Source organism: Ornithorhynchus anatinus, chromosome X1 (genome assembly GCF_004115215.2).
Source record: "Ornithorhynchus anatinus isolate Pmale09 chromosome X1, mOrnAna1.pri.v4, whole genome shotgun sequence".
NCBI lineage: Eukaryota > Metazoa > Chordata > Mammalia > Monotremata > Ornithorhynchidae > Ornithorhynchus > Ornithorhynchus anatinus.
In genome coordinates this window covers 70,752,812-70,770,158 of record NC_041749.1, presented here as the reverse complement: position 1 = coordinate 70,770,158, position 17,347 = coordinate 70,752,812, and the positions used below count along the sequence as shown (strand labels likewise).

At 42.6% G+C, this 17,347-nt stretch overlaps 1 protein-coding gene across 5 annotated transcripts in view; it reads right to left on the bottom strand.

Moving 5' to 3' along the window:
• DNAH12 (dynein axonemal heavy chain 12) overlaps nt 1-17,347 on the bottom strand; it is a 132,610-nt gene that overhangs the window by 87,494 nt on the left and 27,769 nt on the right. For all 5 annotated transcript variants that reach the window (XM_029050561.2, XM_029050564.2, XM_029050563.2 and 2 more), the window contains exons 16-25: nt 15,865-16,058; nt 14,886-15,123; nt 13,461-13,646; nt 12,907-13,107; nt 10,677-10,871; nt 10,162-10,283; nt 9,780-10,062; nt 4,099-4,218; nt 3,628-3,784; nt 3,218-3,390 (exon numbers count right to left, since the gene is read on the bottom strand). In XM_029050561.2, coding sequence (XP_028906394.1) covers nt 3,218-3,390; nt 3,628-3,784; nt 4,099-4,218; nt 9,780-10,062; nt 10,162-10,283; nt 10,677-10,871; nt 12,907-13,107; nt 13,461-13,646; nt 14,886-15,123; nt 15,865-16,058 — 1,869 coding nt within the window. The remainder of the gene's footprint in view (nt 1-3,217; nt 3,391-3,627; nt 3,785-4,098; nt 4,219-9,779; nt 10,063-10,161; nt 10,284-10,676; nt 10,872-12,906; nt 13,108-13,460; nt 13,647-14,885; nt 15,124-15,864; nt 16,059-17,347) is intronic.

The following is a 17,347-nucleotide window of genomic DNA, read 5'->3' as shown; positions in this document are numbered from 1 at the left end:
TCAAGACATCTCTACTTGGATGCTGTCCCGTCACCTCAAACTTAATATGCCCAAAACAGAGCTCCTTATCTTCTCTGTTCTCTGCCGGACTTTCCCATCGCTGTAGATGGCACCACCATCCTTCCTGTCTCACCAGGCTGTAATCTTGGCGTTATCCTTAACTCCTCTCTCTCATTCAACCCACATATTCAACCCATTACAATGCAAAGTAAAAACACACAATATGGAAGAACCGGATGCCCTTGAAACACTCATGAATCATATAGTAGTTAAAAGTAACAACCACACTAAAAGTTAAGTAGACATACTGATGATATGACTTCTGGAATAGTCACAGAGGTGGAACCCGAGTGCTAAACTAACCTATGGGACTATGAAGACGAGACCTCCAAGATCATGAGTTTGCTTGATGGGTGTACGTTTTGTCACTACTGCTTTAGACCAAAAACCATTGTGTTGGTTAAAAGAAAAAAGTGAGGTCAAACCACTCTTATCCCATGAAGACTTATCCTAAGCTATTCTTCCTTTCACCTAGATGACCTAATAATTGTGGTATTTATTAATCACTTTTTCTGCATTAGGCACTTGGGTAGATATATAGATCATGGGATCAGACATCTTTCCTCATACCAGGCTACCTAGGAAATGCAAAGGAATGGTATGGCCAAATCCCAAATCCTGTATGTTTTTAATTGTATTTATTGAGGGCTTACTGTGCGCAAAGTACTGTACTAAGCACTTGAGAGAGTACAATATAACAATGAACAGACACAGTCCCTGCCCACAGTGAGCTTACAGTCTCTCCCTTAGAAAAAAAGCAACTTCACCATACTCCTTCCAACCTTCACTGTCAGACCAGAGCTAGCAGAAATAGTTTCCTGACTCTTGATAGATAGATGTTTTCTTTTAATCTCTGTACCTTCTTCCTTCCTGCCTTCTTGAAGTCTTCTCTTCCTGTCCTCTACCAATTTGCTCCTTGTCTTATCGCTCATCCTCTGCCTGTGTCTCTTCCCCTCCTTTTCCACTCTGACTTGACACTCCCCCTGACACCCTCTCACTCGATTAATCAACAGCACTGATGGGGCCACTACTGTGGGCAACTTGCATCCTCCCATCATCGCCATTCATATTCCTGCTGGAAACATGCTGGGGCGTGGACTTCAACTAGCAAATATGCAGGCAGGGGTGCGGCATATTGCAAAATGCAGGTACAGTCTTTGCTGACATCAGCTGACTTCAAGAACTGGGACGAGGACCCAAGTCCCCAGATTCTCAGGGTCCTGTTACATCAGGGCTTGAGAATACAAACCAACAAAAGACACAGTCCCTTCCCTCAGGGAGCATACAATCTAATGGAAAGACAGGCCAACATAAGTTGCTTACCAACAGAGAAAGCAAGAGGAAAAGCACAGCTAGAAATGGTCATGCCAAGGGTATGGGAAAATGAGTAAATGAACACATGGAGTACATAAATCAATACCCAAACAAATGCAAGGAGGCTAACAGTGCCTGATGGGATAACATGACCTGGGGCAATGGAAATTAGTCAGGGAATACCTCCTGGAGGAGGTTGGTTTTCAGGAGGACTGCCATCTAGCAGATTTGAAGGGCAAGGCAGTCCCAATCAATCAATCAATGGTATTTACTGAGAGCTTATTGTGTCCAGAGCACTGTAGTAGATAGACACGTTTCCTGCCCTTGGGAAAGGGGGAAGGGCATGAGTGAGTTTCTTCCTCCACCTTTTCTCACATCTCTTTGCCTCTCCTCTGCTGTGCTTCTCTCCATCTTTCTGTCTTTTCTTCCTCTCCCTGGCCCTCTAATGATCTCCCCCTACCTTACCAGCTCACCACCACTGCCTAACATTATCTTTTCTCTCTCTGTGTCTCATCTTCTCTTCCCTCTGATCTCTCGCTCACATTTCTTCATCCCCCCTTCTCTGGTCTCCGCTTTTTTCCCTCTTCCTTCTGTCAGGATTTCTGTGTTAATCCATCACCCAGCCTCTCACCCTTCTCACTTAGATTTGTACTCTTCATTCACCCTCCCCTCAGCCCCACAGCACTTCTGTACATATCTGTAACTTATTTTAATGTCTGTCTTCCCCTCTGGACTTTTAGCTTCCTGTGGGCAGGGAATATGTCTACCAACTCTACTACGCTGTACTCTCCTAAGCGTTTAGTACAGCACTCTACAAATAATAAGCACTCAAATACCACTGACTGATTGATTCTCTCTCCTTTTTGCCTTCTTATCCTTCCCACGTTCTTTCAGTCTCTCCTATTCTCCCCGCTCAATCCCATTCCCTTTCTTGCTTTTCCCTGTGCCTCTCTCTTTCCACCATGACCCAGCCTTTCTCCCTACTTCTGTACTGCACCCTAACTTCTCTCCCCACCAATCCAGAAGGCCCCAGCCTTTCCACCCCCATCCAGGTGAGTCCTACCACCTTGCTTCACTCATTCCTCGTTTCCTCTGCAGTTGCTACCAGCCTCAAACAGTGGCTGTTTAAAGGTGGTGGGGCCTTCAAACAATTAATATTCTAATATTAATAAGAAACACTGCTGCAACACATCTTGTCCAAATGGCAAGAATGACTAAAACATCTGTGTCTATTTGATACCGATGGAAAGCTATATCAAAGGGATCTTTTAGAGTCTTTTTACCACAAGATGGGTCATGGGTTACTTTTAATGCTATTCAAATCTAGCACGACTCACTTCCTTTTAACTTCTTGCAATATTCATTCTGGGGCTTCCAGAATATATTTGCATGAATATATTAGTCATTTGTTGAGGCTTTTTGTACACCACATTTGTACACATGACTTCTTGTGTATCTGGTAAATAATTGGTCTGTGAAAGAACTACTCAGCAAGTTGTAACAAATGGTGTGAGCCAACACGGATGTTGTACCCATGCAGTAAGTGGGCATTATGAGCATTTGTGAGGATCATTTTGAATCATTCAAATCTACTGTGACTCACTTCCTTTTAACTTCTTTCAATATTCATTCTGGGGCTTCTAGAATATAATTGCATGAACATATCAGTTATTTGTTGAACCCTTTTGTACACCACATCTTAGCCCTATAATTTAAATAAGTTACATAAGTCCTCCAATGATCGTAGTTGTCTTCCCATATGATCATGAATGTGGAAATAAAAATACTACATTACATCTGCAAGAATTGTATACTTCTAAATCAGAATAATATTAAAACATACCAATGTGCGATAACATCTGTCAGTAAGAGGGGTAATGACGAGTCGAGGTGAGTTGCCAAGGTATTCATAGGCATACTTTACGCTGCAGTTAATGATGTGAACACGAACATTCTCATCTTCCCAGTAATATCGCAACTGAGCTAGCCACTGGAAATCTGTGTCATCTGACACTTCTAAGAAGTGAAAATAACCATCAAAAAGCAAAAAGTATGTTGAAATTTGGCTATCTATATTATACTTTATATTAGCACATGTGAATGCTTTTAATGTGTTCTCATTTATCTAAGATACAAATAAATGAAATATATACTTTCTTCTATTTTGAAAAAAGTGACAGCAAAGACTTCAAGCTTTTGTAATAGAATTAAGTAAATGGCATATTATCAAAAATAAAGAAAAAAGTTGCATACCTAATTCAATCATTTCCTGGACAACATCTCTAGCGTGGACATCAATGGTAACCAAAGCACCTAGAGTTATCCTCGTTTGCTTAGATAATTTTCCTCTTACCAGTTCTACTATATCATTTAGCTGAAGTTGAAGTATATTATAATATTCCTTTAAGCCCTGCAAAAAGGAAAAATAACTAATCTGAGAATGGAGCATTTTAAAACCATGATCCGTTCCCCTATATTGAGCATTCCCAATTGAAATGTATTGTTTTTTTACCATTTCAAATTCATGACCATGTGTATGTGGTAAAATAATTTGTCTGGGAAAGAACTGCTCAACGAGTTGCAACAAACAGTGTGAACCAATATGATGTTTTACCCATGCAGTAAGTGGGCATTACAAGCATTTTTTGAGAATTGTTTTAAAGAAAAGGTCATTGTGATTTGGAAAGAAATGAGAAAACTGGGACATTTAAAATCCCATTTTACCTCTTTCTTATCATCTATAGATTCTTGAGTCTCAGAAGTCCAAAACATTTGAGAAACACATAGCACAACCTGGCCCGGCCACTCTCGAACCCAGTCTTTTCTGGCAGATTCTGCATATGCCTGAAGAATGAAATGCATTTTAAGAGCTTGTTTTTCCTCTTGCATGTATTATTTATTATTTATTTCCAAGTACTAAACTTCAACGATTATGGGTGTCTGTGTAAGAGACCTCTCCGATGATTCTATCCAAGAGTAGTGTCTTTTTAAAATAATCTGACAGTAGGAAGATCTGTTTAGGGCCTGACTCTGCATGGCAGAGACCTAATGTCATGTACCAGCTTTATTTAGCAGGAATAGTGCAGTTCAGACAATCCTTGTCTCTGAGAGCCCTGACATTAGCATGCCTGCCTATAACTGATGAAGAGAATTCCATGCTTTCCCACCCCTTAGTCTTATCTCTCTTCCATGCTGCTCTCCTGGGTAAGAAGCTGAGCTGTCAGAGGCCTCAGAGCTCTCTCCTGGGATTCTAGGCAAGCTAGCAGCAGGTTGGGCAGGGAGGTTCAAGGCTAAGAGAGCTGCGTTCTGGTCCCTGATTCTGCATGTAGGGGAATGTCCACTGGGGCTACGCCATCAGTGATGAAGGTTACTGACTGAAGAACCACGGAGGCATTCCATAGGACGGAGGGGCCAGGCGGAAATCCAAAAAAGAGCTGGCTAATGCAGGTGGCAAAGATAAGAGTAGCTACCAAAATGGGGCTATTTTTGTTTTTCATGGTATTTGTTGAGCGCTTACTATGTGGCAGGCACAGTACTAAGTGCTGGGGATAGATACAAGCTAATCAGATTGGACTCAGTCCCCATCCCACAAGGGCTCACAGTCTTATTCCCCATTTTACAGATGAGGTACTGAGGTGCAGAGAAGTGAAGTGACTTGCCCAACGTCACACAGCAGACACATGATGGAGCTAGATTAGAACCCAAGTCCTTCTGACTCCCCGGCCTGTGTTCTATCCACTGAATCACTTGGGTGGTAAATGTGTTCTATGCTCAAAAAACCTGTAGAGGCCCGTTGCTCCTTCCCCCTATGCACTCACTGCGCTTCATGCCCCAGCGGGAACACAAATGCCAGGGAGGAGAGAAAGTGTTAGTGGCACTGAGTAACTCACTACCACACCAGAATCAATTCCTTCAGGCAACCCCTTGGTCCTGAAGTCTCGGGGCCCCAAAATTGTCCATTGTTCTCAACACTATCCCTCCTCCCCCTTCCCTCTCCTTCCCCTCCTTTGAAGCCCACATCATTCACCTCTACCACCCCCTCCAGATACTTGTAGCTGTCATCTACCGCCCTCCTGGTCCCACCTCCGACTTCTTCAACCACCTAGACCCCTTTCTCACCTTCCTTCTCTCCTTCTCTCTCCCTACTCTGATCCTCGGAGACTTCAACATCCACATGGATGTACCCGGTGACTCCTCTGCCGCCTGCCTATCACTCCTTGACTCTACTGACCTCCTGCTCCACCATACCTCATCTACTCACTGACTCAGTCACACCCTCCATCTCGTCATCTCCTACCGCTGCACTATCTCCTCCCTCACCAACTCTGAAATCCCTCTCTCAGACCATAACCTTCTCACCTGCCTCATCTCTCACACTCCCTCCCCCTGCAAATCTTTGCTACTCCCCCAAAGAGACCTCCACTCTCTTGATCCCATCCATCTCTCCAAAAGCATCTCTCCCCACCTTGCCCCCCGTTCTCTCTTCCCACTCTCGATGATCAGGTCACCGCGCTCAACTCCACCCTCTCAACTCATCTCAACTCTCTCGTCCCCTTTCCCTCTGCCGCTCTCACTCGACTAACCCACAGTCCTGGGTCACTGCCTCTTTCCGCCTCCTACACTCCTATGCTCGGGCTGCCAAGCGCTGCTGGCGAAGGTCCAAGCACCAAGCCGACCTTATCCATTTCAAATTTATCCTTTCCTGCCTTAATTCTGCCCTCTCCTCCACCAGGCAAAACTTCTTCTCCTCCCTCATTGACACCCACGCCCGTCACCCCCGCCAATTATTCCGGACTTTTAACTCTCTCCTTAGGCCCCCTGTTCCTCCTCCTCCCCCATCCCTCACCCCCAATGATCTGGCCACCTACTTCATCATGAAAATTAACACAATCAGGGCGGAATTCCCCAAAGTCACCCGTCCCCCTCCTGCCCCCTCAACCCTCTCCCCTACTTTCCCATCCTTCCCTGCAGTATCCTCAGAGGAGATCTCCTCCCTCCTCATAAGTGCCATCCCCTCCACCTGTGCCTCGGACCCCATTCCCACTCACCTTATAAAAACTATCACCCCTGCCCACCTCCCCTCCTTAACTTCTATCTTTAACCGCTCACTCTCCAATAGTTTCTTCCCCTCTGCCTTCAAACATGCCCATGTTTCTCCCATCCTAAAAAAACACTCTCTCGACCCCACTTCCCCTTCCAGTTACCGCCATATCTCCCTACTACCCTTCCTTTCCAAGCTCCTAGAACTAGTCGTCTACACTCGCTGCTTAGAATTCCTTAACTCCCATTCTCTCCTGGACCCCCTCCAATCTGGCTTCCGTCCCCTCTACTCTGCCGAGACTGCTCTTTCTAAGGTCACCCATGACCTCCTTCTTGCCAAATCCAATGGCTCCTACTCTACTCTAATCCTCCTTGACCTCTCAGCTGCCTTTGACATTGTCGACCATCCCCTTCTCCTCCACGCCTTATCTCACCTTGGCTTCACGGACTCTGTCCTCTTCTGGTTCTCCTCTTATCTCTCTGGCCGGTCATTCTCGGTCTCCTTCGCAGGCGCCTCCTCCCCCTCCCATCCTCTAACTGTTGGGGTTCCCCAAGGGTCAGTTCTTAGCCCTCTTCTGTTCTCCATATATACTCACTCTCTCGGTGAACTCATTCGCTTTCACGGCTTCAACTATCATCCCTATGCAGATGACACACAGATCTACATCTCTGCCCCTATCCTCTCCTCCTCCCTTCAGGCTCGTATCTCCTCCTGCCTCCAAGACGTCTCTACCTGGATGTCTGCCCGCCACCTAAAACTCAACATGACCAAAACTGAGCTCCTCATCTTCCCTCCCAAGCCCTGTCCTCTCCCTGACTTCCCTATCACTGTGGATGGTACAACCATCCTTCCCGTCTCTCAGGCCCGCAACCTCGGTGTCATCTTTGACTCAGCTCTCTCGTTCACCCCATACATCTGATCTGTCACCAAAACCTGCCGGTCTCACCTTTATAATATAGTCAAGATCGGCCCTTTCCTCTCCACCCAAATGGCTATCCTACTGTTACGGGCTTTCTTAATATCCTGACTAGATTACTGTGTCAGCCTGCTCTCTGATCTCCCTTCCTCCTCTCTCTCCCCGCTCCAGTCTATTCTTCACTCCGCTGCCCGGATCATCTTCCTGCAGAAACGCTCTGGGCATGTCACTCCCCTTCTTAAAAACCTCCAGTGGTTGCCTATCAACCTCGGCACGAAACAAAAACTTCTCACTCTAGGCTTCAAGGCTCTCCATCACCTTGCCCCCTCCTACCTCTCCTCCCTTATCTCTTTCCACTGCCCACCCTGCACCCTCCGCTCCTCTGCCGCGCACCTCCTCACCATCCCCCATTCTCGCCTATTCCACCGCCGTCGACCCCTGGGCCACGTCCTCCCGTGGTCCTGGAATGCCCTCCCTCCTCACCTCCACCAAACTAATTCTCTTCCCCTCTTCAAAACCCTATTTAAAGCTCACCTCCTCCAAGAGGCCTTCCCAGACTGAGCTCCCCTTTTCCCTCTACTCCTTCTACCCCCCCCCTTGACCTCTCCACAGCTAAACTCTCTTTTCCCCCCATTTCCCTCTGCTCCTCCCCCTCCCTTCCCATCCCCTCAGCACTGTACTCGTCTGCTCAACTGTATATATTTTCATTACCCTATTTATTTTCTTAATGAGATGTACATCGCCTTGATTCTATTTATTTGCTATTATTTTAATGAGATGTTCATCCCCTTAATTTTATTTATTGCTATTGTTCTTGTCTGTCTGTCTCCCCCGATTAGACTGTAAGCCCGTCAAAGGGCAGGGACTGTCTCTATCTGTTACCCATTTGTACATTCCAAGCGCTAAGTACAGTGCTCTGCACATAGTAAGCACTCAATAAATACTATTGAATGAATATTGAATGAACATGAGACTCCATCGTGCCTACATGGCGTAGTGGAAAGGGTCCGGGCTTGGGAGTCAGAGGTCGTGGGTTCTAATCCCGGCTCCGCCACGTGTCTGCTGTGTGACCTTGGGCAAGCCCTTTCACTTCACTGGGCCTCAGTTACCTCATCTGTAAAATGGGGATTAAGACTGTGAGCCCCACATGGGACGACCGGTTTACCTTGTATCTACCCCAGTGCTTAGAAGAGTGCTTGGCACACAGTAAGTTCTTAACAAATACCATCATTATTATTATGATTATTATTAGCATTTTACAGCTGGCAGTACCCCTGGGGAGCAGTGGGATCTCATCACCTCCCAGGTCAATTAGGAGGCCCAAGAGGGTGCAGTGTTAGCAAGAAAAATACCACCTTCATTTAATAGTATTTATTGAGCGCTTACTATGTGCAGAGCACTATACTAAGTGCTTGGAATGTACAATTCGGCAACAGAAAGAGACAATCCCTGCCCAATAACAGGCTCACAGTCTAAACGGGGGAGATAGACAGCAAACCACCTTCACAAGCACCAGCATTTTCCAGCTGTACCATTTAGAATTTAGAGAAGCAACGTGGCCTAGCGGAGAGGGCACGGGAGTCAGGAGGACTTGGGTTTTAATCCCGGTTCCGCCACTTGTCTGCTGTGTGACCATGGGCAAGTCACCTTACTTCTCCGGGCCTCAGTTACCTGACCTGTAGAATGGGGAATGAGACTGGGAGCCCCATGTGGGATATGAATTTGTGTCCAACCTGATTAGCTTGTATCTACCCGGGTGTTTAGAACAGTGCCTGGTACATAGTAAGCGCTTAACAAATACCATTAAAAAAAAAGAAAAGCCGTGTCAAAAACTACTAATAACAAAAGTCCCATTCCATTAGCTAGCCAACCAATCCAATACTGTTACAGACATAAAACTCCCAGGGGAGAAACTGAACATTCTTTCAAATTACTATTAGGTTTAACTTGTGCCAACATGGCCACTCTCTGAACCAGAAATAACACAATTTGGGGGGCTCGATACCTGGGATATTGTCATGGCTTTGCTACTAACTTACTGTGTGACATTTAGCTTCATTATGCCTCAGTGTCCCTACCTCCAAAGAGATAGGGGGGAAAATAACCTCCTACGTCACTGGATGAATATGAATAAAAAATCTCTAAAGTGGTTTGAAGATAACTTGAATTTACATAGGGCCTATGGCTGTTAATGTATTAAATTTTGGTAGAAAAGAGAGTGCCTTCATGAATTAGTGCTTCCTTTCAGGTGATGTCAATCTGCAATAAAAATTGCCCACCTCTAATTATTCAGTATATGTAACAAAAATAATCAACCTAGTCCAAGGTATTCTTTCAAACAACCCAGCAGAGTGAACTGACAAGATTTTTAAAATGCTGTCATTCAAGATAAACAATCATAGGTCATTTACAGAAGAAATGACCCAGTAGAAGCACTAGGAAACCTACCATTCTTGATCTAGCGATCACATCGTGTATGCTCTTCAGCATAATATCTTCTACTTGGATCAACCACTTCTCCACAGCACCTCGAGCTTCAGAAGTAGAAATAAGTGAGATCAACTCCACTTGTTCCCCTTCACTACTACATATGCCCGTAATATCCAGATTGGGAAGGAATTGCAATTTAGCAATGCCCTCGAAGCACTTTTTCAAGTGAGGCTGAACTCTTTGTGGATCTTTAGTCTCTGACAAGATCTCCAACATTTCATCATTCGACAAGAAGAAAAAACTAGGAAAAATATGCAGAGAGGCAGCTTTAGTTATTCATATTGTGGAATAGACATAAAATAATGGCTTAATTTTAAAATGCTTGAGCAATCAATCATACCGAGGAAAGAAAAGACGTTTCTTTTCAAGGTAAGCATTAAGCCCCTTCATAATTTTATCCAAAAGCTCATTGCAATTTTGAAGCTTTTCCAATATGCCTGTCAAAGAAGTAGCAGCAAAGACCTGTGGTGTGTGAGAGAGATCGACACATTTATAATTAATCAACAAGTTGAGACAATTATAAAGCCATTTCCACTCTGACAGCCCAATTATAAAGCCATTTCCACTCTGACAGACTAAACAGTGAGACTTCACTGTTTATTTAATTATTTCTGCCATTTGTTAAGCTCTTACTTTGGGCCAAGTGCTGTATTAAGCATTGGGAAAAGCCACAAGGACATTAAATCAGAGTGCGTACTAAGCCACAGGGAGCTTATTCATTCATTCAATCGTATTTATTGAGCACCTACTATGTGCAGAGCACTGTACTAAGTGCTTGGGCTTAGTCAAGGCTTTATAAATAACCAAAATGTTCTAGTTCTTCAGTCAAAAGTTCCAATTCTGCAAATATATTACCTTTGTATCTTTGGCACAATGCTTCATGATATCCTTCCAGTGTCTTTCCACAGTCTGAAAGAGCCGTCCTTCTTCAGGCATCTGTTGCAATATATCCTCAGAACTAAAGATGGGCTCTAGGTAAAGCCATTGTGCTTGCACTTTCAGCCATTCATCAATAGTTTCTTGAATTCTAATCAGACTGCTCTCCCAAGCCTTAACAGTAAAATATAAAACATTTGAATGGTTGCATGAAAACATTTCAACTGTAGCAAAGGCACTTTAACTTGAAACCTCACAGTTATAAATAGCAAAATAGCATCTTCTTATTCTAGCAGACTTGGGAAAACCGATAAACTCAGGGATAAATAACAAAACCAAATCGGGCTTGAAGAAGCTATCTAGACAAGAAAGGTCTAAACCATTCCATATAGATAAAAAGCCTAATTTTAAAGAGCAGAGAAAAGCCTTCCATACCTCTATTCCAGGATTTACCAACCTTCACGATTTCCCATTCTGAAGCTTAAACCTGTTCCTTCATTTTCTTTTATCCTCAGTGAAGATGCTCAACTTGTCCACGTGATGATTGCATATAAAGGTGAGTAAGTCTCTCCTAAGTCTTTACATCTCCATGTTCAATAGTCCTTGTTCTTTTAACCTTTCTGCAAAGATCTTACCTTACAAATATCTGAGGCTCTCCTCTGAACTTCCTCAAATCCTCTACATCTCTCTTAAATTGCAGAGCCCAGAACAAGACATAGTATTTCAGCAAATGTCTGACAAGGGTTGAGTGAAAAAGGATTCATTTGCAGTTCACCCTAAGGTCATCTTGTCATTTCAACAGCTGCCCTATAACCATGTTTCTCCAGAGCCAGCCGAACCTGGCAGACAGGTGTTTACAAAATACTGGGACACCACCATCTCCAAAACCACTTAGCATTGTTCTGGTTCTGAGGGAGGTAGGCAATAATAGTGCAAACCCTGACCTGGACTGGAGTGAACTGTACAAGTAGCAATGCTGTTCTCAAGAGACGGAATTCCAAGGATGAGAGATAGAGAGAGAGAAAGGCAGAGAGAGACTCTGCGTGGCTACTACTTCCACAGCCAGCCATTGCCCATGGAACTCCTTCCCCCTTCAAATCCACCACTCTCCCCACCTTCAAAGCCCTATTAAAATCGATCAGATTTATTGAGCGCTTACTGTGTGCAGACCACTGTACTAAGTGCTTGGGAGAGTACAATAATAACAACATCTCCAATTCACGTTGTACGGTACTTTCCCAAGTCCTTAGTAGAGTGCTCTGCATATAGTAAGGACTCAAAAGATACCAGTGACTGATTGATTGAATGATAGTCTGGCTCTAGAATTTCAACCACTGTTGCACCCCCAACCCAGAGCAGTACTGGCCAATCAATGCCATTTATTGAGTATTCGGTATAAAACACTGTACGAAGCATTTGGGAGAGTACAATCCAGTAAGTAGCCATAAAACTAGGCATGCTAAGCACATAACCGAGAATTTGCAATCTTCCAGATGTGTATTTTTTCCTCACTAAATGCCCTTGTTTTTATTTAACTTCATTCTGTCTCTGATTATTTCTCAAATTCAATAAAGTCATTTTGAGTACTGATATTAACCTCCAAGGTACTAATCCTCTCAGGATGATTTATCTATCATATATAAGTACGAATTGTACTTTCCAAGAGCTTAGTACAGTGCTCTGCACACAGTAGGCACTCAAATACAATTGAATGAATGAATGAATATACAAACTTAATGAATTGACTTTGGGTGCAGCCTTTGGGCCACGGCAAAACAAAAATGGGCTTAGGATCAACCTTAACACTAAACCACTGGTACCAGGCTCTAGGTTTAACTCTACATCTAGTTATGTATCCATCATAATAATTGGGTGCTATAGATGGTCTTAAGTACATACTACAGGACAGGTTAAAAAATTGCTAAAGCTAGAATGGATATACCTAATGCTTTGACTTGACCTAGAAGGCTCTTTACACTGCGATAAAAGGAGGATTAGATTAATCTACTAGGTCTTGTTCTTTATAAAGCCATATTTATTACTCAGAAATGTACTTTCTTCTAACTCTTCGTAAACTGATTTTCTGATGATTTATCCCACTGGTCTCCCATGAACAAAAGTTAAGTTTACAGGACAGGCTAGTTTAGATTAATGCACATGTTTAATACAACTCTAAATACCAATACATCAAATTAATATTTTAATTTACCCTGATTTCTTGATCAAATGGTTTAATAAAAGGTGATCCCCGCATTGTTTGGGTTTTTACAATCTGATCATCGAGAGTACTTTGAATCTCATCCACCGAAGAGAGAATACTGATTCCTGTCTCACGATAGGGGCTTATATTAAAAGCAGTATCATCCCAGACATTCATCATTGCGTGCATGGCTTTCTCCAATGAAAATTCCTAAAAAGGAGAAAAATCACGGTGCTATTTTTTTCTGGTTAAAAATATATTCTCAAAATTAACACTTTGCTTAGCTGAACTGTTTTTCTAACCAAATAATTACAGAAATGTAAAAAAAAAATTGTATTGATGTGATAAATCACAAAAAAAACCAACAATTCAAGGATAAGGCTGATATTGCTAGGGTCAAGAGACCAATAGCATAGAAAATTTGGACCTGAAAATATATTTTGGGAGCTAGTAACCCATATATCTGGCTAGTGTAGGCCCAGCCACAGTGTACGATTTATGAGAGCAACCCAGATCCTTCGATAGATAACGGCAATAAATAGAAAACAAATCTTTGAGCTTACCTTACTTGCACCTACACTTATTAGTTCAAATTGATCCAGGTAAGGTGAAAGATTCAGCTTTAACAATTTTCTTAGAGTACTTCCAGAGTCTGGAGTTAAGTCAAATCCTACAATGTTGGATAGCTGCTCCCAGTGACGAGGCTTCAGGCCTGGATTACATAGTATTGACACTGTGGGGACATAGTCCTAATTGAGAAAAGATATTAAGATAGCAAGTTCACTTTCCCTAAACTTTGGACATGTAAGTTTCAAAAATGAAGCTACCACAATCTCTTTAACTTTTTCTATACTTTTATCTATATTCTCTGACTTAGAAAAGAATAATTTAAGACAATTTTGATATATTTTCAGGGTGTTTAGCAACCTCTAAAAATTATTCCTAAGGACAGAATATGATATCTATATATCTATATGTATAGATATATATATGCTTTCTCTCTCCCCAAATATATAAATATATAATAAATATATATATAAATATATATTTGGGGAGAGAGAAAGCATATATAGATATACTTTAAATGGTATTTGTTAAGCAGCTATTATGTGCCAGACACTGTACTAAGTGCTGGGAGTATATACCAGCTAATCAAGTTGGCCACTGTCCATATCCCACAGGGGGCTCACAGGCTTAAGCCTTCTACTTAAGGCTGTGAACTCCATGTGGTAAAGACACTGTATCTAAACTGATTAACATGTATCTACTCCAGTATTTGGTGCGGGGCTTAGTACACGGTAAGCATTTGACAATTACAACAAAAGTTATTATTGTGATACTGTCATTGTTATTATTATTATTATTATTATTAAAGAAACAGAATGGTACTGCTCTCAAGGAGCTCACAATACAATAAGGGAGAGAAGAGGTACCAAAAACCCTCCAGTAATTCCAAGTGTGAGTGTGCTGGTGGGTTAAAGGATGGGATAGGTTAATTGGGAAATGTTTCCCGGAGGAGATGGATCCAAGACAGTACTTTTAAAGGAAGAAGGGATTTCACAATGGTACACTAGATCAGGGAGGGGGAAAAAAAAAGGTTCACCCATGAGATAGAGTTTGTGAAATTGTGGGCAAGAGGGAGGGTGAAAGACAAAAGGCAAGTTTGGCTGAAACAAAGACTGTGAGCTAGAGTCTAATTGGAGATGGGGGGGGTGACGGGGGGGGGGGAAGGGTGGGGAAGAGGGTGGACCAGCTAGGGGAGAACTCAGAAGGCAATAATCAGAAGCTTGTATTTGATCACCTCATATTTGGTTTTAGCTGCAGGGTCAGAAGGCTTTGACATCAGGACAGATTGGAAACTGAAATAGACCACTCAAAGGAGGTCACAGTAGGGGCACACGTGAGCAAATAACATAGTGAGATTTAGGAGTGAGAACAGGAAGAAATGGGTGGATTTGAACGATGCTGCTGAGAAGGATATGGCATACCTTAAAGGCTTTCATCTGGTCTATTACTGTGGAGCACATCGAAATGATTGGATTCTCTTTCGGTTCTTCAAGTCTTTCCTCTACTATTGATCTTCTTCCTTTTCTTCTCTTTTCTTGTGTATCCTTCTTGTCTTTTTGCTGGAAAAACCTCAATGTTTTGTACATTTCTCGAAAATATTCATCTATTTCCACCTCCATTCTTTCCCCATTGAGATCCAGGAAAGCTCCATCCATCCACCTGGAGAGAAAAATCAACACGCACCCGAAAATAAGAAAGAAATTCACAGATCGATCGCCAAAAGGAACAGTATCCATAGAGATTTGATGAGTAATTGATAATTTGTGTATTAAATTACCAATGTATATTACCAATACATTCTCTGAAATCTAGTAGAGCCAGATGGTTGCAGAACAAATTAATACATCGAGTAGAAAAACTGAAACAATTAACATGTATCGGATAATTCACACATATTACAGTTCTACTCACTGTGCCTCACTCTTGTCTCTCCCACCAACAACTCCATCCTACTGCCCTCCCTCCTGTCTAAAACTCCTGTCTAAATCTTCCTTCTTATCCACCAGACCACCACTAAAATCACATCTTCTCCAGGAAGCCTTCCCTGGCTAATCTCTCATCCCCCTCGCCACCACCCCTCAACCCTATTTTCTCTTCCTATTCTATCATCTATGCACTCAGTCCCCACCTCCTAAGCACTTAAGTACTTACCTCACATCCTCCCCCACAGTACTTACATGCATATCCTTATGGTCAGTTGTTTCCCTTACCTGTGATTTATTTCAATGTCTGTCTCCCCCATTAGACTGAAACCTCCTTAAGAGTAAAGATCTTGCCTGCCTCCTTACTCTACTGTACTCTCCCAAACACTTAGGACCCTGCTCCAAAGCCATTTATCAATTTATCTGCTTTTTTGCCTTTTTTTAATCATTTTAGCCATATTACTAGAAGTGTCATTACCGTTTTTCAGTGCGTTGCCATCTTAAAATAGAAGAAAATAGCTTCTGATAGGGTTCCATGCTAATTTTCAATTTATCCAGCTCTGGATACTTTGTTATTTCCCAACTGAAGAGTTTCTCTTCTTTGTTAATGAAATTAACTAAATCATCAGCATCCTGAATTCTCTTGTGCAGTGCTCTTACATCACTCACATACTGAAACAAAATACATATTTGTCAGGAGATGAAAAATTAGATTAAATTAGATAATAAAAGTACATAATACTGAACAGAGCAAGTTTTAGAGTAAATCATAGAATTTCAATCATTGGCCAAATGTCAACACTTCCAATCAACTAAACATCAATTAATTGATAGGTCAAGCCTCAAACCAATCACCAGGCTACGAAGAAAGGCAGCAGCCTGGACCAAGTACAACCACTGACAACTTTCCATGCATCAAAAAAGGCTATGTTCTCCAGAGCAGGTCTTCTCCATGGAGCAGGTTTTGTGGTATTTCCATCCAAATGGGGATCATCTCCAGTCACAAAGATCATCCTCCCTCTCCCCTCCCTCACTGTACAGAGAGGGTCTCAATCTGATCAGAGTTCAACAAAACATAATAAATAATTTATCGAATTGGAAATCGTCTCTGATTGGGAGACGTCACTTTCCAACCAATGGCAGACGGTTCTGATAAAATGCAATCTGATTCCTCTTGTCAAGTGGAGACTGAATCCACCCCGTCAGATTAAGATAATCTCTATCCACCCAGAAATGTCAGATTTAACTTCAGGATTTGCTCCCTGCACCTAGAGGCTGCATCTACCCTGAAATCACTTTGTGTTGAAGATAGGTGCCCTGAGCAGAATCTAGGAAACCCTCCTCGTATCCCCTCAGAAGACAGATATCCGACTCCAAATGATTTCAGACTAATGATATGCAATTTTGCAATCCTGATGTATGATTTCATCAAAGGATTGTCTTTAGCCCATGGCTTAGTTCACATAACTTTTGGAAGCATCATTTGACCCACTTATCTCCTCTCCACTTCCTGTAGCCCTCTATATCAAATAAAAACTCACCATCAGCCTCAAGGCTCTCTACCAACTCTCCCCACTTTCACCCTTCTGCTCGCTTCACCCACTATTCCCCAGCTCACTCTCTTCATTCCTCACAAACTAATCGTCTAACTGTAGCCCACCCTTCATCCTCCCACCTCTATCCTCTTGCTCATGCTGCTCCTCTGACGTGGAACACCCTCCTTCCCCAAATCCAATAGACTACAGCTTTCCCACATTCAAAGCCCTCCTAAAATCCCACCTCCCCTAGCTGACCTCCGCCACCTGAATCAATCACTTCTAGCACAACTTATTTATATCCATCCTTGACACTTACGTACATACTTTTATTCAACTGCACATTCAGGACAACTCTTATTTGTACTGATGCTTACGTCTGTCTCCCCCACTAGTGTATGATTAATTATATCAATTAATCAACGG